General features: G+C 49.7%; 1 protein-coding gene across 11 annotated transcripts; it reads left to right on the plus strand.

The window, feature by feature from the left end:
• The first annotated feature begins 133 nt into the window (after window positions 1-133).
• Window positions 134-26,476, plus strand: GYG2 (glycogenin 2). 11 transcript variants are annotated; one of them, XM_027534663.1, is made up of 12 exons: window positions 134-529; window positions 1,084-1,234; window positions 5,265-5,299; window positions 5,900-6,041; window positions 8,081-8,255; window positions 11,220-11,382; window positions 11,612-11,738; window positions 13,072-13,294; window positions 16,100-16,270; window positions 20,676-20,780; window positions 22,278-22,385; window positions 23,501-23,936. In XM_027534663.1, coding segments are annotated over exons 3-12 (1,377 nt in total). In that variant the 5' UTR covers window positions 134-529; window positions 1,084-1,234; window positions 5,265-5,298; the 3' UTR covers window positions 23,663-23,936. The 11 variants fall into 11 exon arrangements, with proteins under 11 accessions (XP_027390464.1, XP_027390463.1, XP_027390460.1 ...); XM_027534665.1 differs by lacking the exon at window positions 134-529 and adding an exon at window positions 558-671; XM_027534662.1 differs by lacking the exon at window positions 5,265-5,299 and having other exon boundaries at window positions 134-261; window positions 23,501-26,476.
• Window positions 26,477-26,490: the final 14 nt, after the last annotated feature.

Raw genomic sequence — 26,490 nt, forward strand, 5'->3', positions numbered from 1 at the left:
CCTTCGTCTACTCAGGTTCATCCGCCCGCATTACGCTTCTCTCCATCACCGAGTCTGATCAGTCCCTCCCTCCTGCGCCCAAGCACCGTGCACGCCGCACGCACCCACGCACTGTCCACGCCCCGCGCGCACTCCTCCTCCGCTCACCACACGTTCCCGCCGTACGATCACGTTTCCAGCGTGGCCTCTGCCCCGGGCCGCGCGCTGGCCTGGGGCCCTGAGGCCAGTGCAAACATTGACTTTGGGGGCGGCGTGTTAAAGGTTAGAGGTTTTAGAGCCAGGACGCCCCAGACGCCTGGATTCCGCGGGGAGGGGCCCGAGGGAGCGGGGCGGGGAGTCCGAGGTGCCCGCCTCCAGGCACTCCCTTCCGAGGGGCCTCAGCCGGGGCACCAGGCCCGGCGCGCGGCTGGGGCGGGCCGTGCGGGAGACCCCCGCCCGGGGGCGGAGCTGACCGTCTGGAGAGCCGCCCATCTTTGGGCCGCGCGCCGCCCCGCCCACCCGGGCCAGCAACTACGGGAGCGTGGAGAAGGTGGGGGGCGCCGCCGGCGATCCGGGGCCGGGGAGGGGGGCGCAGGCCTGGGCCGGGGCTGCCCCAGCGCATCACGTGGGGGCGGCCTGGGCGCGGCGGAGACCGGAGCTCCCGGAGCTCGGAGGAGGAGCGGGCCGCGGGGGTGTGGAAGGCTCGGGGGTGGGAGGTGTAGGAAGCTTCCGGAGGCGTGGTGGCAGCCTGGGCGCTCGAGGGGAGGGGGCACCCGGGAGCGGATTTGGGGCGCACTTGGGCTGCTGGAGCGCAGAGACTCAGAGAGGCGCGGGGCGCAGGGCTAGACACGCGGTGAAAGGAGTGATCGGGTGGGGGGCGCAGCGAGGCCGCTGAAGTCTCGGCCGTGGATGGGGGTGTGTGCGGGCGGGGGGCGCCTGGAGCCTGTGCCGGGCGCGGCGGGGGGACCCTGAGGACACCCGGGGGCGCCCCGGCGGCGGGAGGGCCCGCGGCTGCCCCTGCGCGCGGCGGAGACGTGGGCTGACTCGGGAGGGGCCGGGGCGTGGGGCGGTGCGGGTATCCGGAACGCCCAGCTGTCTCCGCAGGCCTTGAACTCGGAGCGGGTGGGGCCCCTGGAGACGCAGCCGACGCCTCCGCTCGGCTGGGCGGCTGGAGCCCGGGAGAGAGGCAGCCCGCCGCGCCTGGGCGCCCTCGGCCACGTGGTGCCCATCGCGCGCTGCGCCCACACCATGCCTGGTAAGCGGAGAACCCTCCTGGCGGCCAGCCTCCGTAGCCTGGGTGAGATGGACTGCGCTGGGGGCGGGGGGACCCCCACCTCCCCGCTGTGCCCGCACAAAGTGGTCCCCAAACTCTTCAGCGCCCACCATGCTGTATCCGCCCAGCCCCTCGCTCACCCCGGGGGCTGGAGAGCTTGGTGACCTTTGGTGCGACTGGCGGGACAGTGGGTCTCAGCGGCTGGGAAGGGCTGAGCTTTAGGGACCTGTGTGGCTGTTGTTCAGTGGCTCAGTCGTGTCTGACTCTTGGCGACTCCACGAACTGCAGCGCGCCAGGCCTCCCTGTCCATCACCATCTGCCCGAGTTTGCTCAAATTCACATCCGTTGAGTCTGTGCTGCCATCCAAGGGGCTCGTCCTGGGTCGCCCCCTTCTCCTCCTGCCCTCAAAAACAGATGGTCAAGGGGCACTGAGATTTGGTAATTTTCCTTCTGTGAAAGCTTAGCCCTTGGAGGTTGGGCGGACCATTTTCTTGGCAGGCACGGAACTGTGTGAGAGGCTTACCGACGTGCAAAACCATGGGAAGTTCGCGGTCGTAAAACTCTGGGAACACAGAGCGTCTTTGGTCCTCAGCAAGATCAGACCAGAGACAGAGTTGCTTATTCCCGTATAAAGATCTGGGGTTAATCCCCGCTGCAGGGCAGCAGGCTGCCTTTGGTGGGATGGCTGGGACTGTGGTGAGCCCTGACTCCCAAGGGCTTCAACTGCATCCTCTCCGCCTGCCCTCGGGTTGGCGGGGACATCCATTTGGGACAGTGGACCTCAGAGGCTTAGAAATGGGATGATAAAATGTAGCCTTCACCCATGGGAAAGATGTCTGTCCTGTTCTGTTTGTTTGGGTTTTTTTGTGTGTCTGGGGAAGAGGGCTGGTTTGGCCAGCTCACCCGGCATGTGGGATTTTGCCTTGCTGACTACGAGTGGAATCTGGGCCCCCAGCAGGGAGAGCTTGACATCCTAACTGCTTCCCCGCATACATGCCAAGTGTCTGAGTCGTAACCGACTCTTTGCTCCCATGGACCGTAGCCCTGCCAGGCTCCTCTGTCCATGGGGGTTCTCCAGGCAAGAATACCAGAGTGGGTTGCCATTCCCTTCTCCAGGGGATCTTCCCGGACCAGGGATTGAACCCCCATCTCCTGCATTGGCAGGCGAATTCCTTACCACTGAGCCACCTGGGGAGCCACACCTAACCACTTGCCTGCTGGGAAATTCCCGCCTGTTCCTGTTTTTTTTTTGTTGTTCTTTTTATCATGAAGACAATCTCTACTTGCACCCAAGTCAGGCCTGATCATTCATGAGAGCATTAACAACAACAAAAAAAAGTTTCAGGTTGCTTTTTATTCAGAGGAGCGATTTGGTAATAAGTCGCCAGGCGGCTTCTCAACTGTTTCCCACCTCTGTGCCTTAGAGAGGCAAAGTTGTTTGGGCCGATTTCCTGCTGTAGGCTGCAAGGTTCTGTTGATGTGTGTTCCAGGGAGCGGCTTGGAGCTCTCCAAAAAAAAAAAAATACGCGTTTTCTGGAAACCGGCGAGGGTCTGTATAAATGGTAGCATTCAGGAGGGACGTTCGGACACATGGCCGTCGGGCTGGGCAGCGTGCTGGAGAGACCCCACTGGGGATTCAGCGCTCTCAGCCGGGAACAAAACGCGCCTTTGAGTGAAAGAGGAGGGCCCCCCCACCCCGCCAAGGAAGCCAGGGGTGTTATTTTGGGGGAGTGGTTGTTAGGTGGGTGGAAGGGGAAGGAGGCGAGGAATCGGAGTAAACATTTCTTCCCGACCCCTCATAAAACCAGCAGCTGCCGCTGTCTGCAGGGTGAAGTAGACTTTGGGAGATGTATTTTTTTTTCTTTTTCATCCTGGGGTTGGAGGACAGCCACCAGTCCTGTTTGTGTTCCATGCCAGACGTCCCCACCCTCACATCCCGTCAAGTGGAAACTCGGCCTTTCAGCGTGGCTGCGTACGTGCTCAGTGGCTCAGTCATGTCCAACTCTTTGCCACCCCACGGACTGTAGCCGGCTAGGCTCCTCTGTCCGTGGAATTCTGCAGGCAAGAATACTGGAGGGGGTTGCCATGCCCTCCTCCAGGGGATCTTCCCCACCCAGGGATCGAACCCATGTCTCTTATGTCTCCTGCATTGGCAGGCGGGTTCTTTACCACCAGCGCCACCTGCCAAGCCCTAAATAGATGGATAGATAGATGTTGTTAATATTAATAGATAATAATAGATGCACAGAGCATACATAAATATAGGTGATAGCTAAGTAGATGATAAATACGTGGATAGATAGATGTCATTAATATTAATAGATAATGATAAGATGCATAGAGGATACGTGGGTATCAAGATACGTAAGTAAGTAGATATATAGATGGACAAAGAAAGGTAAAGAAAGTAAAGTCCTTCAGTCGTGTCCGACTCTTTGCGACCCCCTGGACTGTAGCCCACCAGACTCCTCCGTCCATGGGATTTTTCCAGGCAAGACTACTGGAGTGGGGTGCCATTTCCTAGACAGATGTTATTAATGTTAATAGATGATGATAGCTAGGTAGATGATTAGATAGACAGCCATCTCTGGAGCTGCAGACGCATTCTGAGTTTTCCCTGTCAGTAATAACTCATGGCCGAGATGCCAGGAATCCTCATCTTCTCCTTAATCCAAGAAGAACCCCAGCCAGGGGTAGACAGGAGGCCCTTGGGCAGGTGGGCACTCACCCCAGCAGAATGTCAAGGTTAAAACAGGAAAACGGGCCCAGGAATGCTGGGTCCTGCGATTCTTTCCGGGGTGACTTTGTCTTTGGAGGCGGGGAGGGCGCGGGGGCCCCAGGGGAGCGCCATCTGGCCTTTGAGAACTGAGCTGTGTGTGTTCCAGCCCCAGACCAAACGCTGCGAATGTTAATTTCTGTGGCTGTGGCCAGCTCGGGAGCCAAGGCCCGGATCTCCTGATCCCCTTGGTTTCGTCCTGGCGAAATCAGAATCAAGCTGTTTAAAATTCCTTGTGAACATCCACATCACGCGTTCTTCGAACTTGGAACTGCAGTCAGTCTCATCAGCTGTTGGAGTTTCTTTCCCTGCTGCGGAGACCCTGGGGAAACGGGATTTTTGGTGAATGAAACAGTCTTCCTTTCTCTTCTGAAGCCCGTCTCCTTGGCTTCATACACCCTTGAGTTGAAGTCTTGCCAACGACTGGGGTGTGTGCGATTTAACTAATGGGTCTGGCGGTTCCCTTTTGAGAGCCCGGTTCTTTTGGCAAAGTGGGGGGGAATCCTCGTGGTAACTCGGATCAATCCGAGTGTTGTTTCTACCTTGGCTTTGTGTTCACCCGAGACCTAAAAGTTTTGGGTGAGTTTTTGAGACTTGAATGGAGAATCAAATAAGCAGTCTGAGCTAGGCACGTGTGTCGTTCTGGAGCAAAAGGATATTTTATTGTTTTAACTGAAGGATGGTTAATTTACAATATCGTGTTGTTTTCAGCAAAGTGATTCAGTTATAAATATGCACGAAAGTGGAAAATTCTTGTTGGGCTTTCCAGGTGGTGCTAGTGGTAAAGAATCTGCCTGCCAGTGCAGGAGACCTGGGCTTGATTCCTGAGTCAGGAAGATCCCCTGGAGAAGGAAATGGCAACCCACTCCAGTATTCTTGCCTCGAGAATCCCAGGGACAGAGGAGCCTGGTGGGCTACAGTCCATGGGGTCGCAAGAATTGGACATGGCTGAGCATATATTCATTTATATATTGTGTATATGTCTATATCTACATATACTTGGTTATAGATGTTTTTATACATATATGTATATATTCGTATATTTTAATTTTTATATATGTGTGTATTTTTTTTTTTTTTATTTTGGAGATAGGGGCATTGCATGTGAGATCTTAGATCCCCAGACCAGGGATTGAAGCCATGTCCCCTGCAAAGCGAAGAACATAGTCTTAACTGCTAGACTACTAGGGAAGTCCCTCCGTATTCTTTTTTTTTTTTAATTCTTTTCCATTATAGGTTATTAGAAGATATAGAGTTCCCTGTGCTGTACAGTAGGTCTTTGTTACTTGTTTATTTTATATGCAGTGTCTGTTTGTATATAAGCAGAGTATATGATTAAAATTTCCTGGTGTATATAAACAGATACAGTGTATAAACTTAGATCTGTTCATCAGCACCAGGAAATTTTAATCACACTTTGCTTGACTTAGTCTCATATTTAGTGTTTCCTGCGTGCACGTGGGTTTTCTTTTCTTTTTGAAGAATTTTCTTTTTTAATTTTTCAATGAAAGAATGCACGTGAAATGTCCCTGAAGCGTATTTTGGAATATGCACGCATGCATGCTAAGTCGCCTCAGTCGTGCCTGACTCTTCACGACCCCGTGGACTGTCCTCCGTCCATGGGATTCTCTGGGCAAGAACTCTGGAGTGGGTGGCCACGCCCTCCTCCAGGGGATCTTCCCCACCCAGGGATCGAACCCGCGTCTCTCACGTCTGCTGAATGGGCAGGCGGGTTCTTCACCACTGGCGCCAGCTGGGAAAGTCTTGTCCAGTCCCGGTCGTGAAGCTCGAGAGAGTCAGAGGTGGCGCTCAGCCGCACCGCTGAGCCCCGAGGCCGGGCGGGAACGTAACCCGGCTGTCCCCGTCCACAGTGTCCGACCAGGCGTTTGTCACGCTGGCCACCAACGACGTCTACTGCCAGGGGGCCCTGGTGCTGGGGCAGTCGCTGCGGGAGCACAGGGCCACCAGGAGGCTGGTGGTGCTCGTCACGCCTCAGGTGTCCAACCCGCTCAGGTAAGACTCGCGCACGCACACCCGGCTCTGCCGACCGTAGAAGCTGGGGGAGGTTCTGGGCCGTGGTCCGTGAGCTCGGACCGGCGCACGCGTGGTGGGGCTGGGATGCTTGCAGAAGGGCTTGCGGTTGTTACTAGAGGAAGGGGTCCTGTTTCAGAATCCTGACACGCAACGCCACGCGTGTGTAGAGCAGCTCCTTGCCTCAAATATGGGGATCCACGTCATTGATTCGGGGGCGGGGGGGCGTGGGGGACTTGAGGAGCGACCGTCCCACTAGTCCACATGCATGCACACTCCTTAAGTCGTGTGACAATCTCTGCGACCCCCGTGGACTGTAACCTGCCAGGCTCCTCTGTCCATGGGATTCTCCAGGCAAGAACACTGGAGTGGGTAGCCATTGCCTCCTCCAGGCGACCTTCCCAACCTCGGGATGGAACCGGTGTCTTCTGCATAAGCAGGTGGGTTCTTTACCATTGAGACATCTGGGAAGCCCACATCGTGAGCTAAGTTAAAGCATTTTTATTTTCCTTACATTTTTATTGAAATATAGCTGAGAGACTGAGGCAAAATCTGACAGACTGGGGTGGGGCATGTACCTGAGCTATTATGTGACAGAAAGATGAACGTTGGAAGGGAAAATCTGATAGAAACTAGGGGGTTCTGAGGCAAATTCTGACAGACACTCAGGGGTTCTGACATAAAATCTGACAGAAACTAAGGGATTCTGAGGTAAAATCTGACACACGAGGTTCTGAGGTAAAATCTGGCAGGACACAGAGGGTTCAGGGGTACAATCTGACAGAAACATGGAACTTCTGGGGTGAGATCTGACAGAAAGATGAACATTCTAAGGTAAAATGTGATAGAAACGAGGGGGTTCTGAGGCAAATTCTGACAGACACTCAGGGGTTCTGACATAAAATCTGACAGAAACTAAGGGGTTCTGAGGTAAAATCTGACACACGAGGTTCTGAGGTAAAATCTGGCAGGACACAGAGGGTTCAGGGGTACAATCTGACAGAAACATGGAACTTCTGGGGTGAGATCTGACAGAAAGATGAACATTCTAAGGTAAAATCTGATAGAAACGAGGGGGTTCTGAGGCAAATTCTGACAGACACTCAGGGGTTCTGACATAAAATCTGACGTAAACTAAGGGGTTCTGAGGTAAAATCTGACACACGAGGTTCTGAGGTAAAATCTGGCAGGACACAGAGGGTTCAGGGGTACAATCTGACAGAAACATGAACCTTCTAAGGTAAAATCTGATAGAAACGAGGGGGTTCTGAGGCAAATTCTGACAGACACTCAGGGGTTCTGACATAAAATCTGACAGAAACGATGGGGTTCTGAGGAAAATCTGACAGGACATAGTGGGTTCAGGGGTAAAATCTGACAGAAACATGAACCTTCTGGGGTGAGATCTGACAGAAAGATGAACATTGTAAGGTAAAATCTGACAGAAGCTAGAGGTCTCTGTGGTGAAATCTGACATAAAGTAGGGGTTTCTTAGGCAAAAATCTGACAGCCAATAGGAGGATCTGAGATAAAAATCTGACAGAAGGAGTTTCTGAGATGAAATCTGGCAGGAAGAAGGAACTTCTGAGGTAAAATTTGACAGAAAGACAGTCTTTCTGAGGTAAAATGCTTGCAGAAAAAAATCTTGTTTTTTTCCCCCAACTTCCTGGTTGGCATTAGTTGTAAAGAAGCTGCCTGCCATTGGAGGAGACATAAGCAATGTAGGTTCAATCCCTGGGTTTGGAAGATCCCCTGGAGGAGAAAATGGCAACCCACTCCAGTATCCTCGGTGGAGAATCCCATGGACAGAGGAGCCTGATGGGCTGCAGTCCATGGTGTCGCCAAGAGAGGGACACGACTGAGCACATATATTTGTACAAAGATTTTTATCCCTCCAGAACCTTTTAGAGAAAAACACTTCAGCATATACTCCCACAAAATGAAATGTGAGCACCAAGGGACAGAGTATCTTGTGTGAAACGGTCTCCTGGTCTCCTAGAACTCGGCCTGTCTTTTCCCAGGGTTATCCTCTCAAGGGTGTTCGATGAGGTCATCGAGGTGAACCTAATAGACAGTGCGGACTACGTCCACCTGGCCTTTCTGAAGAGACCCGACCTCGGGATCACCCTCACCAAGCTCCACTGCTGGACGCTCACCCGTTACAGCAAATGCGTCTTCCTGGATGCAGACACACTGGTGAGTGTGCAGGAGGGGGAGGTCCAGACCTTCTGCCTGGCGAGGAGCCGCCCACTCAAAGATCACGCCCCTCTCTCCATCAGCAGGCTGCTAGCCCGTGCTGGTGGGTCCCCACCTGTTGAGCTCCTTTAATGGACCGGAACCTGGTGGTCCGGAGTCGACGATAAGGAAGTAAAGGATGGAAAGAGGCTGATATTCCTTGGTTTACACAGAAAGCCAATAAATCCCCTGATACGGGGCTTGCTCTGTTGACAAAGCCCTCAGGCGCCCTCTCGATGGGGGGAAGGTGCAGAGCCCCTTCTCGAGAGGGTCTTAGAAGCCCAGGCAGGAAAGTGAACTCAGAGAGCCTCTGCGCTCCAGGGGATCAGCCTGAAAAAGAGAGGGAAAGAAAGAGAGAAAGAAAGACGTGGAGACCAGAGCTCTGATGGAGCAAAGGTGTTTTATTCAACATTGTGTATGTATTTATACTGTCTTCCCTTGTGGCTCAGAGGTTAAAGCGTCTGCCTGCAATGCGGGAGACCCAGGTTCGATCCCTGGGTCGGGAAGATCCCCTGGAGCAGGAAATGGCAACCCACTCCAGTATTCTTGCCTGGAGAATCCCATGAACGGAGGAGCCTGGTAGGCTACAGTCCACGGGATTGCAAAGAGTCAGACACGACTGAGGGACTTCACTTCACTTATACTGTCTTACACGATAGCTATTTTCAGCAGAGATAAAATCAAAACTTACAAGTTATCAAGAAAACATGAGGTCACCCATATGAAAGAGAGAGTTGTAAATAACCACTTGTACCATATGGTTCATAAGAAGGAAGAGGGTGCTTATCACTGTATGGAAAAGCTAACGAAGGAAATGCCTGGATTTCTTAGTCCCGGGAGAGGCTTGCCTCTCCTCTTAATTAAGGAACAGAGGATTCCCGACAGATCGAAAGCAGCACCCAGGAAGCCTCCTGTTAAATGCTTCCTGACACCCACCGGGTAAAGTTCATCTCTACTACCAACATTTAGTCAGTCAACATCGGGTAGAAGACACCCAATAGTGTTGCTGAGAACACTGGGTTAGTTGAAGGCCCGTCCCTTCCCTAGGACGAGTGATTTCATTATGTCATCTGCACAAAATAAAATATTGGAAAAATACTCTTCTTTGATTGTACCGTGAATTATACAGTCCTGGTGGGACTGGAAACCTGGCTTCTTAGGCTATAGCATCTCCACTGTAGTCATCTGGGGTAGTGACCCTCGGTGTTGGAGCCAAGGTCAGGTACTTTCACAAATAGCCATTGGAACGTCGAAATGTGAAATGAGATTGGAGTGTTGGAGATCCATTCTGGGTTGTCCTGGTTGTGCAAAGGTGGTCTAGAAAGATGGAGGCGTGGAGAGGAAAATCAGAATAGAGGAACAATCAGAGTAATATTTTTTTTTCCCAAACAGAGCACAATTTATAAAGCCAATAGGTGTGCTGGAGAGGAGTACTGTTAGTGGTCAAGCTCTCGCAGGCTGATATGCTATTGACTTGCAAACCTCCGTGTTTGTGGATTTCCAGTCTCGTAGGTCATGTTTGCTGGATAGAAGAGAATAAATACAATTAAGAGCAATACAGTTAAGAGCATATCATCAATATACTGGGGCTTCCCTGGCGACTCAGACGGTAAAGAACATTCCTGCAGTGCAGGAGACCCAGGTTCGATCCCTGGGTTGGGAAGATCCCCTGGAGGAGGAAATGACAACCCACTCCAGTACTCTTGCTTGGAGAATCCCATGGACAGAAGAGCCTGGTGGGCTACAGTCCATGGGGTTGCAAAGAGTCTGGCACAACTGAGCGACTAACGCATCAATGTACTGACTTGCAAACCACTATGTTCATGGATTTCCAGGCTTACTGGTTACATTTGCTAGATGAAAGAGAATAAATACAATTAGTTAAATGTTTAAGTGTTCCACAGAGGATCTTAAGAACCTGGAGATGATAATTTTGCTTAATAGATGGTGTTGCTTCAATGGTGTCTCCTGAAATGAAACCAGGGAGCAATCTGATACACACATTCTTCTCTTTGGAATATAAGCTTCAAAGAAGAGGGTCACTCAAAAATTCGGTATAACTGTCCCATCACAGACCATTGTCTGGTTCATCATGAAGTTCCTGTTGCATTTCTCACTTGTATGTTAATACACGACTGACCGGGGAATTTTTGCAGAAAGTAATGCCTGTGGATGGTGATTTGTTAAGTAAGTGAATACCAAAACACTTCCATCAGGAATGTTCGGGTAACAGAAGACGTGGTTCAATCTCTTGGGAAGATCCCCTGGAGAAGAGCATGGCAACCCACTCCAGTATTCTTGCCTGGAGAACCCCATGGACAGAGGAGCCTGGTGGGCTACAGTCTACGGGGGCTCAAAGAGTTGGGCACGACTTGGTGACTAAGCAACCAGAAGCTTCCAGGCAAATTCCCTTTTGTGATCAACTTGTCCTTGTCTGGATATTTCCTGGGAGCTAAACAAAGGAATTTTAGCTTAAGGCTCATTCCATTGGAGGCAGGCAGTTCCTGGAGACAAGAGATGGGCCATTGTGTAGCATTTAAGCTCAAGTGCAACATCCCTTTAGGGATATGTGTGCTCAGTCCTGTCTGACTCTTTGTGACCCCATGAACTGCAACCCCAGGCTCCTCTGTCCATGGGATTCTCCAGGCAAGACGACTGGAGTGGGTTGCCATTTCCTTCTCCAGGGGATCTTCCCAACCCAGGGGATCGAACCCATGTCACGTCTCCTGCGTCTGCTGCATTGGCAGATCGGTTGTTTCCCCCCAAGCCACCTGGGAAGCCGTCTGCTTCATCCCTTTAGTGATGAACTTGTAGCAGAAGCAGTTGAGCACAGAAGTTCAAGTCACAGACACAGATTCAATATGGAGTCAGACTGGTTCTCTCCCGTCACGTCGTACGGGGGGGCCCCACGCTCTGTCTCCCCAGGTGCTGTCCAACATCGATGAGCTGTTCGACAGGAGGGAGTTTTCTGCGGCCCCGGATCCCGGGTGGCCGGATTGCTTCAATAGCGGGGTGTTTGTCTTCCAACCCTCGCTGGAGACGCACAGCCTCCTGTTACAGCACGCCACCGACCACGGCAGCTTTGATGGTACGTTGAGGGGCAGCTGGACGTTTGTGGACCGGAGTGGGGCTGTGGCCATCCCTTTGACCCACCGGCACTTCCTCCCCGCCACCTTGAATCTGTGAATAGCAAGTTAAAGATGGGGATTGAGGGACTTGCCTGCTGGTCCGGTGGCTAAGACGTCAAGCTCCCAGTGCAGGGGGCGAAAACTACACCATTCGTTATTCACTTCTTTGGCTATGCTGTAACTCTCTAGGGGCAGACCAAGGCTTGCTGAACAGTTTCTTCAGTAACTGGTCCACCGCCGACATCCAGAAGCACTTGCCCTTCATCTATAACTTGAGCAGCAACACCACGTACACCTACAGTCCTGCTTTTAAACAGTGAGTTTCATAAGTAGTTATACTTTATGAAAAAATGTCACAGATGTGTCCCTTTTTACACATTTTAAAAATAATAGGTTTTATATATAGTTTCAGTTAGATTTTCTTATAAAATATGAAAGGTATACCTATAACTACAAATTTTTTGAAAATGTAGTTATTATGTAGAGTATATATTTTTATTAATTCATTTTTTTATTGAAGGATAACTGCTTTCAGATTTTTATTGTTTTCTGTGAAACCTCAATATGAATTATGAGTATAAGGGCTTCCCTGGTGACTCACACGGTAAAGGATGTGCCTGCCAGTGCCGGAGATGCATGTTCCACCCCTGGGTTGGGAAGATCCCCTGGAGAAGGGAATGGCAACCCACTCCAGTCTCCGTGCCTGGAGAATCCCATGGACAGAGGAGCCCGACGGGCTACAGTCCATGGAGTCGCAAAGAGTTAGACGCTAAATAACCAGGGATGGCACCCACACTTCCTGCGTTAGAATGCAAAATACTAACTCCTGGACCATCAGGAGAGTCCCAGAGTGGGCACAGTGGGCCATACAGAACACACAGATCTCTGGGGAGAATATGATATCAAAATTTCATAAGAAAGCAATGAATTAAGAAAAAAATGTTTTCAAAGCTGTGAGGTTGGTGCGAGTGGCGATAACAATCAGTTCAGTTCAGTTCAGTCGCTCAGTCGTGTCCAACTCTTTGCGACCCCATGAATCGCAGCACGCCAGGCCTCCCTGTCCATCACCAACTCCCGGAGTCCACTCAGACTCAACGTCCATCGAGTCAGTGATGCCATCCAGCCATCTCATCCTCTGTCGTCCCCTTCTCCTCCTACCCCCAATCCCTCCCAGCATCAGAGTCTTTTCCAATGAGTCAACTCTTCGCGTGATAACCATAAAAAGACAAAAATGAAGAGGGGAAAATTTCCCGTCTTGCCCAAGATGCCAGTTTTCAGGTCTGCAGCTTTCATTCTCTGCTATGAAATCTATTTTTTTTAAAAATCTGTCATCGTTTTCAGGGTGAGATGATTTGGGCTACGAAACCACCCACCTTTCTAAGACTCCTGATTTATTCTTTCTGTTGTGGGGAGCATCCCAGTGGGTTCTGATTATGTTTCTTGGTCTACAGAAATATGAAAGACTGCCAACGTGGACTGACTGTAAACAATTTTTCTTTTTCAATGCAAGTCTAAGTGGCTGTCACGAGAGGATCATCCCTGAGCCGTCGAGGTGCATCTTACTGTCTGTGACGAGTCCTGCGGTGATCACTGGCTTTCTGTTTTTTTTTTTTTAACTTTATTAATTTGTGTCTGTGTTTCTTCCTCAGATTTGGCTCCAGTGCGAAGGTGGTCCACTTTCTGGGGTCCTCAAAGCCTTGGGACTGCAAGTACAATCCCCAGACGGGCTCCGTTTTGGAGGAGGGCTCCGGGCGGGCCGACCAGCATCAGACGTCCTTCCTTAACCAGTGGTGGGGAATTTACCACCGTAGCATCTTGCCCCTTTGTGAAGATATCCGGAACAAGGACCACCACGCGCCCCCAGGTCACACGGTAAGGTCCTGAAACCCCAGAGTTGAAACCGGGGATTAGAAACAGACAGAAACCGGGGATCAGTTCTCTATGATCTACACTTGGGCATTTTCTTCAAAGGCAGACTCCCCACGTTCTTGTGTTGAATCTCTTCTCATTGTTAATTTTTTTTTTTTAAAGACAGATATAGGATGTGTGTGAGTCGCTCAGTCGTGTCCGACTCTCTACGACCCCATGGACTGTAGCCTGGCAGGCTCCTCCGTCCATGGGATTTTCCAGGCAAGGATACTGGAGTGGGTTGCCATTTCGTTCTCCAAGATATAGGCTATTATAAGCAATCACCAAGTTACATTAAAAAAAAAAAAAAATCTGTCAATGTTTCAGAGGCAGATTTTCTAGGTAAATTTTTGTTTTTTATAATACACTACATTTTTATTTCCAAGAAAGGCACTTTCAAAGGGGTACTTGAAGGATGTTGCGTCTTTAACCTATCGGCCACTTTTGTGCTGATCAAGTCCATTAAAAATTTGACAACTGTAAATGCATTTTTGTTTCCAATATCCAAATACTTATTTTCTTATTTTAACTATGAGCCTCTTTCTGAGAAGAAGAAGTTGGACTTCAAATTATAACATAGTTCTACGACCTCACAAATAGTTTTCAGTTAAATTAGGGTGTTGGCTCTTGGACAGTTCTCCATTCCAATAAAGTAAATTACATCCCCCCCAAAAAACATCAAGTGGTAAACAATTTGCATAATATAATTGTATCAAATACCATGTTATATACCTAAAACTTACACAATATTATATATTAATTATATCTCAAGACAGTTTGGGGGAAAAACAAAGAAAAATATAAAAACCTTTCCCTTTAGAAGAGAACAAAAAAATCTGTCAAGGACTACAGTCATGGAAGAAATAAGAATTTTTAAGTTCAATTTTAAAAAATATTTATGTATGTGGTCGCACCAGGTCTTCACTGGGGCATGTGGTTATCTAGTTCTCCGCCCAGGGATCAAACCGGAGTCCCCGCTCACGGGAAGCCCAGAGTCTTAACCACTGCACCCCCAGGGAAGTTCAGGAATAGTTCACCGTTTATAGACATGTTTATTTAAAAATGAGGGAATTAGAAGATATTAAATAATGCCGACGCACACCAGAAAGGAATTAGACGAGGAAAGATGCGTTATTTCACCCCAAGAAATAAAGGCCATAGTTGGAGGTTAAGGACCTGCCAAAGCTTTAGATCCTGCACCACTGTCATCTGTATGCATGCCCTGTATTTCATGTAGGAAGATGCTGAAAGAGGCGGGCATTTTTTTTCTTTTTTTTGGTGCAAAATCGTGAATGTTTCATGAGCAGAACTGTGGCTGCGGTTTACCAAACTGACGCAGAAATAATCATTTAAATTAGCCGGCTTCATCAGGGAAAGAGCCACTCATTGATTAAGTGGCTGGAAATGACTGATTATAGATGTCATTGGAGCGGGCATTCTCCACTTGCTGTCCTTGATTGAAGAGGCCGTTGAAGGTGGTGTCTGAAGAGGGCTTTTCAGGTTCTGGAATGGGCACCCATTTGATTTTTTTTTTTAAACTATAATGCTGCACGCTCTCCGTACTGGAGTTTCTGCAGTGAATTTCAACAGGTAGACAAAAGACCTTTTAAGGTAAGGTCCCAGTAAATTATATTTCTCAGTTTGTTTTTAACGGGAACATTTACTGGTACAGTGTAGTCCAGTGTCTGCAAATACATGCATTGGGACCTTGAAAAGAATTCACTTTTTAGTGTTTTTACTGCGGTTTTTTTTTGGTGGAGCTGGGTGCTATTTTGCAGTCAGAACCAAAACTTTCTTGCAACATCTCAGATGGTCCAGTGGTTAAGAAGGTCCATTCACCTTCCAATGCAGAGAGCAGGGGTTTGATCCCTGGTCGGGGAACTAAGACTCCCCATGCTGTGCATTGTGGCCAAAAGATTGAGGAGAAGAAAAAAAAAAAACAAAACTTTCTCTGACCATCGGAGACAATCAAATAGGAGTTTATTCAGACCTTGTCGCTGATAGCAAAGTGCTGTTCCTTTCTGCCAAGCAGTCTGCTTAGGCTGTCTTTTTTTTTTTTAATGGAGTCGCTCAGTTCTGTCAGACTCTTTGCGACCCCATGGACTGTAGCCCACCAGGCTCCTCTGTCCGTGAGATTCTCCAGGCAAGAATACTGGAATGGGTTGCTATTCCCTTCTCCGAGGGATCTTCCCAACCCAGGGTTGGAACCCACGTCTCTTGCATTGCAGGCGAGTTCTTTGCTGCTGGGTACTGGGTTGTATATGAAGAAAGATAAAGCAGATTCAGGTGGTTCTAAGAAATGAAACATTGAGAGCCATGTGGGGAGCCTGTGCCATGGGGTCCTTCTTACCTAGAGCAATAATGTGAATGTGGATGTTAGTGAGATTGGCAGAAAGGTCAGGAGTCCCTTGGACTGCAAGGAGATCCAACCAGTCCATCCTAAAGGAGATCAGTCCTGAATATTCATTGGAAAGACTGATGCTGAAGCTGAAGCTCTGATACTTTGGCCACCTGATGGGAAGAACTGCCTCATTGGGAAAGACCCTGATGCTGGGAAAGACTGAAGGTGGGAGGAGAAGGGGGCGACAGAGGATGAGATGGTTGGATGGCATCGCCCACTCGATGGACATGAGTTTGAGCAAGCTCTGGGAGATGGTGAATGACAGGGAGGCCTGGCGTGCTGCGGTCCACGGGGTCGCAGAGAGTGGGACACGACTGAGCGACTGAACAACACGGGCAACTTTGCTGAGTGTGAACGTTTTCACGCAGGCTCACCTCGGAGGCGCTGGGGTGCCGTGTTCCAGTGCAGCGGCCGCGGCAGAGGGGTCGTGTGCGAATCCAGCAGAGGGGCCCAGGCAGGCTTGCTCTGCTGACGCCTCGGAGAGGATCATGGGGGTGGAGGAAGACATCCCTACTCGGGCAGCGTGCCCTTCCGAAGAGGTCAGTCCATTTGCTCTACGCACGGGCAATGAAGGCTCAGTCTCACTGGTTACCATGGAGATGGGGGATGCTCCCTGGAACCCCCGGACGTGGGGCGTGGGGAGGAGGATGGGAGGAACCCGTCTTCAGGTTGCTCTGGCACCAGTGTGAAAGGGTCTGTCACCCAGTCACGTCCGAGGAGTGCATCTAGCTTGTCTATGCAGGTGGTACTGGAAGCCGGTCCTGATTAATCTCTGGCCTCAGCCCCAAGGTGTGAGATCAGAGTCTGGCTCCTCCAGCCCGAGCTGTGTGAGCTCAGACAAGTTGTGCCAACCTCTCTGGGCGCCTGTCAGCTCATCTGAGTGATAATAATAATACCGCTGTCTCACAAAAGGGTGGTGAGGCTGTTGTTGTCCAGCCGGTCCGTCATGGCCGACTCTCTGCAACCCCATGGGCTGTAGCCCGCCAGGCTCCTCTGTCCGCGGGATTCTCCAGGCAAGAAGACTGCAGTGGGTTGCCTTGCCCTCCTGCAGGGGATCGTCCCGAGCCAGGGATCGAACCCGCGTCTCTTAAGTCTCCTGCACTGGCAGACGGGTTCTTTACGACAGCCGCCTGGGAAGCCCCGTAACAATGCTGTCATGGTTTCAGCGGCAGAGGGTGGGGACTCAGGCATTCACATACATGCATCCATTCTCCCCCAAACTCCCCTCCCATCCAGGCTGCCACATAAAAGCCATTTTCAAGCCCCTCTGTCTCTCGCGAGACTTAGCATGACTTCACTGATGGGGGTGGGATTTGGGGGCCCCATGGAAAGGACGTTGTCCTTTCCGGTATCTCGCGAATAGCTTTCCGGGGTCTGTTTCTCGCTTATGGTAAGACAATGGACGTTTCGATTTTAGCCGACGTTTCTATGGGACGTTTCTCTTCTGTAACTTTAACATGGGATCAGTGATGGGCAGGCAACTTCCGTGCATTAGCAATTTTTGAGTTGTGAATTCATAACCACCCAAACAAATTGAAAAAAAGAAAAAGACACCGGTTTGCACCATGGAGGTGGCTGGGAAGTGAGCTTATTTCTAATTTTTTTTTTTTTTTTTCATTTCTTCTGCTGTACCCTGGGGTTTTCCCAGCACCTGCCTCTGGGCCCAGGAAACGCCTCATGTGGGTTAAGCAGAAAGCGTCCGCCTTGCAGGAATGTGAACACTCTGTGGATTAAGCCCTTAGGTTCCTGTAGAACCGCCTCCCTGCTCTGCCAGCAGGAGCCACCCCCGCAATGGGAATTTAAAATAAGAAAAACTGAAGTGTACTCGATTTACCACACTGTGGTGAGTCTCGCGTGTCCAGCAGAGTGCTTCAGTCATTTATTTTTTTTCAGATTGTTTTCCATGACAGGTTACATTACAACATACTGAATATAATAACCTCTGCCATACAGGAGGTCCTTTGCGTCCTGGTTTTTGATAAGAGTTGGCAAACATTTAAATCGCGTTAAGTGTTTGACAGTCAGACTCTATGGGGAATCTCTCAGAAATAAATAAATGAAAGGAAATAATTATATAAATGATTATATACTTTAAATAATAAATATAAGTATTAATATAAATGTATTATATTAATGTATTAACATAATTAGAAATAAAATATAATAATTTTATATTTATAAATAAAAACAAATACAATATAAAGTAATGTAAATATACTGCTGCTACTGCTAAGTCGCGTCAGTCGTGTCCGACTCTTCGTGACCCCATAGACGGCAGCCCACCAGGCTCCCCCGTCCCTGGGATTCTCCAGGCAAGAACACTGGAGTGGGCTGACATTTCCCTCTCCAATGCATCAAAGTGAAAAGTGAACGTGAAGTCGCTCAGTCGTGTCCGACCCTCAGCGACCCCATGGACTGCAGCGCACCAGGCTCCTCTGTCCATGGGATTTTCCAGGCAAGAGTACTGGAGTGGAGTGCCATTGCCTTCTCCTAATGTAAATATAGATAAATATAAATAATATATTTATATTATAATTCAATATAGTATTAATCGATATATTAATATGATTAACAAATTAATCTATACAAACATAATTTATATAAATAATATAGTATAATTGATCAATGTAATTAAACAATATATTAATTATAAAACATTAATATAGTCATATCGATATATTATAAACATAAATAAAATAGAAATAATTTTATTCAAATGAGTATAAATTAATATGAATATATGTTATATTAATATATTAATGTAAATAAATAAAATTAATAAATAAAAAACTTTCCAACTGCAATGGTTAGTTTTATGAGTCAAGTTGAGCAGAGTAACAGATGCACAGATAGCTGGTGAAACATTATTTCGGGGTGTGTTTCTGGAAGAGATTAGCATTTAAGGAAGTGTCTATCAGGACTTCCCTGATGGTCTAGTGGTTAGGACTCCCTGGTTTCAGTGCAGAGGACCCTGGGTTCAATCCCTGGGTGGGGAGATCCTGCATGTTGTGAGGCGTGGCCGGAGAAAAAACAAAACACAAGAAAGAAAGTCTGTATTGACCATTTTCCGATGGGCACGTGTGTCTAAAATTGAGAAAGTCATGGCCCTTCTATACGTGAATGTCACTCAGTCGAGTCCGAAAGTAAATAAAATAAAAAATGTTTAAAAAATAAACTTTGGGGGAAGAAGTGGGCAGAAGACCTAACTAAACATTGAGGTCCCAAGAAGACATGAAAGTGAAATTTGCTCAGTCGTGTCCGACACTTTGAGACCCCACGGACTTCACAGTCCATGGAATTCTCCAGGCCAGAATGCTGGAGTGCACGGCCTTTACTTTCTCCAGGGTGTCTGCCCGACCCAGGGATGGAACCCGGGTCTCCCGCATTGCAGGCGGATTCTTTACCAGCTGAGCCACTAGGGAAGCCCAAGAATACTGGAGTGTTTAGCCGTTCCCTTCTCCAGCAGATCTTCCCAACCCAGGGATTGAATCCGGGTCTCCTGCATTGCAGGCAGATTCTTAACCAGCTGAGCTATAAGGAAGGTGTCCTTTTTACCGTGTATGTGCCTATATTTCATTATTTTACACTCCAAGATCATCTTTCTGGAGAAGGGAATAGCAACCCACTCTGGTATTCTTGCCTGGAGAATCCCATGGATAGAGGAGCCTCGCAGGCTGCAGTCCATGGGGTCACAAAGAGTCAGACGCAACTTAGGGACCGAACAACACAGCAGACGTCTTTGCAATTAATTTTTCTGCTTTGCTGCCATCTACTGACCATCGAGTGAATGACCCACGCTGGGTTCTTTAGGGAATTTGGAACCCAAATTGGCAACCCCTCACTGCCCTCCCCCCAAAAAAGAGAGAGAGGTTATTTTCATAAATCCTGTAAATATGCAAGAGACAGGTCTGGAATGCTTATTTCAGCAGCCTTTGTATGGCCGACTTTCTGCGACCCCGTGGACTGTAGCCCGCCAGGCTCCTCTGTCCATGGGATTCTGCAGGCAAGAATTACTGGAATGGGTCACCATGCCCTCCTCCAGGGGATCTTCCCGACCCAAGGATTGAAGCCACATGGCTGCATTGCAGGGGGATTCTTTACAGTCTGAGCCACCAGGGAAGCCCAAGAATACTGGAGTGTGTAGCCGTGCCCTCCTCCAGGGGACCTTCGTCACCCAGGGATGGAAACCAGGTCTCCTGCAGCTGCTGCCTTCCTGGCAGATTCTTTACTGTTGAGCCCCCACGGAAGTCCCAGCCCCAGTACACGCAGGTCAGCTTCTGGTCTGCGTCACGGCCAGCCGACGAAGTCATCTAATGACCCAGGATTCCTGCCGTTCCTCTGCTCCATGCCCTTCCAAAGCGGCTCCTTGAGAAACAGTTTTCGCTTCCACGCTGAAGCCACCCGATGATGCTCGTGACGTGTTCAGTTGTCTCCTGCCCGCTGGGATGGTCTTCACCATGTGCCACCCCGGGTAGAGTCGAGAAGAGCCGCTTGCATGGTTTTCTGTGGGGTTTTGTCTTCCTGTGGCGTTCCAGCTGAAATCAGAAGAGGTCCTCATGGGACGGGACCTTCACCCGACCTGTGGGGACACGGGAGAAAAACTGTCTGCCACCTGACCACCCAGTCTGAGTCGGTGATGCCACCCAGCCATCTCATCCTCTGTCGTCCCCTTCTCCCGCCTTCAATCTTTCCCAGCATCAGGGCCTTTTCCAATGAGTCAGCTCTTCTTATTAGGTGGCCAAAGGATTGGAGTTTCAACTTCAGCCTCAGTCCTTCCAATGAATATTCAGGACTGACTTCCTTTAGGATGGACTGGTTTGAACCTCCTTGACCGGCTTCTAGTCCGGCTGTATTTGTACTCGTGGAGGCAGACGAACGCAGATGAGGCATTTTTCGTTATCTGCATGAAGTATTGTCCTAACTTTGCTTTTTTTTTGTTTTTAGACGGTAGGTTGGCGGGAAATAGAGACTCGAGCTGAAGTGCGACGCAACGTGTTTTCAGCACCCTCCCCCCAGTTTGCAGACCTCTCAGAGATCCAAACCAGTTCGGTATAACTCGCTTCCTTTTTTTTTTTTTTGAAATGGCTGTACCACGCAACACAGGGGATCTGAGTTCCCTCAGCAGGGATCGAACACACAGCGCCTGCAGGGGCAGACTTTTTTTCTTTTTTTAAAATTTTTTTTATTATTATTTTTTTTACTTTACAATCTTCTTAAACGGCGCCTGTTTCTCTGTTTGCCTATGTCGGTCGGCCACCAAAGGAGACACCCCACGTGTTTCTCCTCTATCCCGTGACATTTCTGAATGGTTTCCCCCTGGTGGTGGTCATGAATCGCTTTACTTTCCAGGTGGATAAGACACCTGGGTTTTTGCCCGCCTGAATCCCTGAGGTTCTCTTCTATCTTGCTTTAGGAAGAAATACAAAAGTGTTAGACGTTCAGTTGTGCCCCCGACTCTTTGCGACCCCATGGACTGCAGCCCACCAGGCTCCTCTGTCCATGGGATTCTCCAGGCAAGAATACTGGAGTGGGCTGCCATGCCTTCCTCCACGGGATCTTCCCGACCCAGGGATGAAACCCGAATCCTTTATGTCTCCTGCGTTGGCAGGCAGATTCTTTACCACTGAGCCTCCAGGGAAGCCCATACATATACACAGACCTATTTCAGATTCTTTGGCCAGGTAGGTCATTACAGAGTACTGAGCAGAGGTCCCTGTGCTGTCCAGCAGGTCCTTGCTGGTTCTCCATGTTGAACACAGCAGTGTGTCCATGTCCATCCCAGACTCCCTGACTATCCCTTCCCCATCCTTCCCCCTGGGAACCCTAAGGTTATTATAGCGTATTGAGCAGAGTGCCCTGTGCTGGTCAGCAGGTCCTTCTTAGTTATCTATTTTATATATAGCATCAATAGTGTATATATGTCAATCCCAATGTCCTCATTTGAAAAATTAACCCTTACATCACATAACAAATGTCAGCCTCTCGCCTTTTGCAAAAAGTAACAGGGAGAAGTTCAGAGTAGTAAATCACACCAAATGACTTTAAAAAATTGTTTTTGTTGTTTGTTTATTGACTGTGCTGTGCAGCTTGTGAGATTTGAGTTTCCCCATCAGAAATTGAGCCAGGGCCCTCGGCAGTGAAATTGAGGAGTTCCAACCAGTGAACCGGGGCTCAGTGGGTAAAGAATCCGCCTGCAATGCAGGAGACACAGGTTGGATCCTTGGGTCGGGAAGATCCCCTGGAGAAGGGAACGGCAACCCACTCCAGTATTCTCACCTGGAGAATTCCATGAACAGAGGAGCCTGGCGGGCTACAGTCCATGGGGTCGCAAAGAGCAGAACACGAATGATTGACTAAACCACTGCCATACTACCCACTGGACCACTGGGGCGGGGTGGTTGCCCTAAATTGCTTACTTTTTTTTTTCTTTTTTTTGCACAAACCATTTGTTTGATCCTAAGGAGAAAGAGTTCTCTGTCGTTCTGGTTCAGGCTGTGGTTCTGGGAAGCCCCCTGCAGACTAACGATGCAATGATTCTGTTTGCAGCGGCGGGCGGAGAAGGCGGGAGGTGCCCCACCCGAGGACGCCTTGGAACCCAGCCGGGAGCCCCCTGCGGATGTCAGCAGGGACCCCAGTCCCCAGGACGCTCTGGAGGTGGTGTCCCCTGTCCCGACCGTTCACCTCGTGCAGCTCCCATGATGGGCGCTGTGGGCTCTTGCAGCAGCCACCTGTGTACACGCACGGGCCTTACCGCGGTTTCAGCCTTGCTTGTTGAGATGAGAACCTTCATCTCCCGCTGTCTCGGATTCACCTGGCTTTTCTCTGGCCTTTGCCCTTGGCGGGCAGTACACCCGCTTTCCTGTCCTCAGCTCTGATCATCCCGCCCGTTTTCTCTTGCAACGCTGTTCTGCAGGGGCTGGGCTGTGTTTTCTGCACCCTGAGCTTGGGAGGTGATGCACAGACATAAAACCTGGGAAATTTGAGGGGTGGGTGGGGGGGGTGTTTTGATCTAATCAAGCATGCATGGATTTCTTCTTGCAGAAGTAAATGAAAGATGCTTTCTTCCTAAGTCTACCTCTTACGGACGCTCTGGTCTTACATTTCAGTCGCTCTGATGATGCATTTAAGGAAGTGGATGGCTCATGTCTCTAATACGATGTAGTAACACTTTTGTTGCTGGTGCTGTTGTCCAGTCGCTAAGTCGTGTGCACGCCCTGCAGCACGCCAGGGGTTTCCTTGCAGTGACGACTGACAATAGTGAAGAAAAGGGGTGTCCTTCACCATTTCCCAGCGTGTGCCCAAACTCAGGTCCATCGAGTGATGTCCACTCAGTGATGCCATCCAACCATCTCGTCCTCTGTTGCCCCCTTCTCCTCCTGCCCTCAGTCTTTCCCAGCATCAGGGTGTTTTCTTATGAGTCGGCTCTTCACATCAGATGGCCAAAGTATCGGACCTTCAGCTTCAGCATCAGTCGTTCCCAGTGAATATTCAGGGTTGATAATAGTCGGAGGAAATCTAGCTCAAGACCTGACTCATGGCTGGGCGGAGGATAAAATTGGTATTGATGTTTTTTGTTGTGCCTTGGTCTGCAGAGGCCGCTGTAACAAAAAAAGACCAGAGTCTGGGTGGCTTCTGAATAACATGAAATGTTACTTCTCGCAGCTCTGGAGGTTGGGTGCCCAAGTTTCAGGCACCAGCAGGTCTGGGGTCTGGTGAGAACCCCTCTTCCTGGCTCACAAGCGTCTCCCTGTGGGCTTGTCTTTCCCCAGGTGGGCCTGACCATTTCCGTCTCCCAGATCTCCATCGAAGAGAAGCTCAAGGTCCTGAGTCCCGAAGAGGAGCGGAGGAAGTGGGAGGAGGGACGGATGGATTACCTGGGGAAGGACGCCTTCGCCCGCATTCAGGAAAAGCTGGACCGCTTCCTGCAGTGACCACACTGTTCTGACGAGCGGTCCTGTTCCATCAACGTCCCAACGTTCCGAGGAGGAGCTCTTCACCCACGTGCCTCTGTTTACGGTCAACCCACCTGAGTGCCTTCTGCCCACCCCGTGGTCCATCCAAAACCCAGCTTGAAGCCCCTGTGACCCAAGCTCCCCACGCCTCTCAGGCTTCCCCAGGGACGTCCTGTCTCCTTTATGTCTTGTTAGCAAATCACTGAGGATGGTGCCTGCAGCCATGAAATTAAAACACACTTTCTCCTTGGAAGAACAGCTTTGACCAACCTAGACAGCGTATTAAAAAGCAGAGACATCACTTTGCCCACAAAAGTCCGTCTAAGTCAAAGCTATGGTTTTTCCAGTAGTCATGTATGGATGTGAGAGTTGGACCATAAAGAAGGCTGAGCGCCAAATTGATGCATTGAATGATGGTGTTGGAGAAGACTCTTGAGAGTCCCTTGGACTGCAAGGAGATCCAACCAGTCCATCCTAAAGGAAATCAGTCCTGAATATTCATTGGAAAGACTGATGCTGAAGCTGAAGCTCTAATACTTTGGCCACCTAATGGGAAGAGCTGACTCATTGGAAAAGACCCTGATGCTGGGAAAGATTGAAGGCAGGAGGAGAAGGGGATGACAGAGGATGAGATGGTTGGATGCCATCACTGACTCGATGGACATGAGTTTGGGTAAACTCCAGGAGTTGGTGATGGACAGGGAGGCCTGGCGTGCTGCAGTCCATGGGGTCGCAAAGAGTCAGACACGACTGAACAAGTGAACAACAGCAGCGAAAGAGAACATGAGTATAGCTTTCTGGTCAACCCTGGGTCTCTGGACTTGCTTGAAGGAGCTCAGGATTTTCTCCTGGACTGATAAAACCACGTCTGTCCTCTGTAGGATTAGCTTGAAGCACTGCAGAGCTTCAAATGCATAGCACTCAGAAAGGTACTGAGCTACCTGAGAACCTTCCAGAATGATTAAGTGCTTTTCTTGAAGATGGGGTCAACGTTCGGATGTCTTGAGTGTGACTGTGGTGTGAATTTTGCCAAGAGTGGCTGACAGACACCACGGCTGTGCTTTCTCTTCTGCAGAAATACTCAGGGGGACTTCAAAGTGTCTTGACATACTCCCCGTGGCGACACGTCAGAAATATTTGGAAGGAGATTCTAGCTGGCTTGGGAGAGATGACCTCTTCCAAACTGGTTTACCTACTGGTGTAGAAGACGTCCCAGATGGCGCTAGTGGTAAAGAACTCTCCTGCTAACGCAGGAGATATGGGTTCGATCCCTGGGTCTGGAAGATCCCCTGGAGAAGGAAATGGCAACCCACTCCAGTTTTTTTTCTTTTTTTCCATTTTGAACTTTTTATTTTGTATTAGGATGTAGCCGACCAACAATGTTATGATGGTTTCAGATGGACAGTGAAGGGACTCAGCCTGACACATAGGGGTATCCATTCTCCCCCAAACTCCCCTCCCATCCAGGCTGCCACGTGGCACTGAGCACGCAGGAATAAGCACCCAGGGTTTACGCCCAAGGGTCATGTGCTCATGGCGACTGGATCTGGGGAGGCTGTTTCTCTGGAGGCGAATCCGCGCGGGGTCGAGGACACTGGACTGCCCTTGGCTGGGTCTCACTACCTCACCTCACAGCTGCACTCGAGGGCCTCGGTGAGCCAATGCAACTCAGCTATATGGGGACAATCCTCTGTTTTGTGACCCTAGACGCTGTAATTCCACGGGAAAGCCTTACTTCAGAAGCATCCAAGTTCTGGAAATGAATGCAGTGTGTCAGACCCTCTCAGGGAGTCAGTGTTTGTGGCCACCGCAAGGATAATTAAAGCCAGGTGTCAGCTGCTGTCCTAAGAGGAGGAGATGCTGGCCACCACAAAGATGATTAAAGCCGGACATGGGTCGCTGTACTAAAGACAAGATGTGGGTTTTAAATGTTTGAGTGGTTTATTTATAGCTTCCCCAGGTGGCTGAGTGGTAAAGAATCTGCAGGAGGTCTCAGGTTTGATCCCTGGCTCGGGCAGATCCTTGGGAGGAGGAACTGGCAACCCACTCCAGTGTTATTGCCTGGAGAATCCCGTGGACAGAGCAGCCTGGGGGGCTACAGTCCATGAGGTCGCAGAGTCAGACATCACTGAATGGCTGAGTACGTCCTATTGAAAATTGTGACATGGGTTTGTAAGAAGGTTGAGAGGGCTTTGTTTAAATCCACGTGGGATCCGAGTGGGCTTCTGGGGTTTGTTGTAGCGTTTGCTGTGAGAGGCGCCCGCTATGGAGGGGCTTTTATTTCTTCTCTGTGGATGAATGGTCTGGCGTCTTGGTTGGTCTCCTACATATGATGCTTCAGGGGCTACTACCAAAGAGCCGTGGGGACGAACTCCTTGGGTGGGCTGGGTGGGGGGCAGGCGGTGGTTGCCAACCATCACAGTAATCCCTTAGGCTTGTTTTGGGGAAACATGATGTTGGACTGTAAGATACAAAAGGCCAATTCTATGTCCGTGAGAGGAGAACCCCGGATGGTGAACATCGGAGTCCAGCTTCTCCGAAGAGGACCCTCCGTACGAATGCTCCGACAGCTCACTGGCTTCAAGTCTAGACTCAACTCAGATCTCTCTCCCATATTATGAAGTCTGTCCGTCTGGATGAAGGCTAGCGCATGGCAATTAAAATCCTAGGACGGCAACGCGGTCTCCTTCTTGGGTTTTTGGATGTGTTCTGAGTCTTCAGAACGCCATTTATAGGAATGTGACTGGCTTCGTTTGTCTTACTATCAATTAAAATAACCAAATGGGTTTTTCAGAATTGATAGTAAC

The sequence above is a fragment of the Bos indicus x Bos taurus genome, chromosome X (assembly GCF_003369695.1).
Source record: "Bos indicus x Bos taurus breed Angus x Brahman F1 hybrid chromosome X, Bos_hybrid_MaternalHap_v2.0, whole genome shotgun sequence".
NCBI classification, from domain to species: domain Eukaryota; kingdom Metazoa; phylum Chordata; class Mammalia; order Artiodactyla; family Bovidae; genus Bos; species Bos indicus x Bos taurus.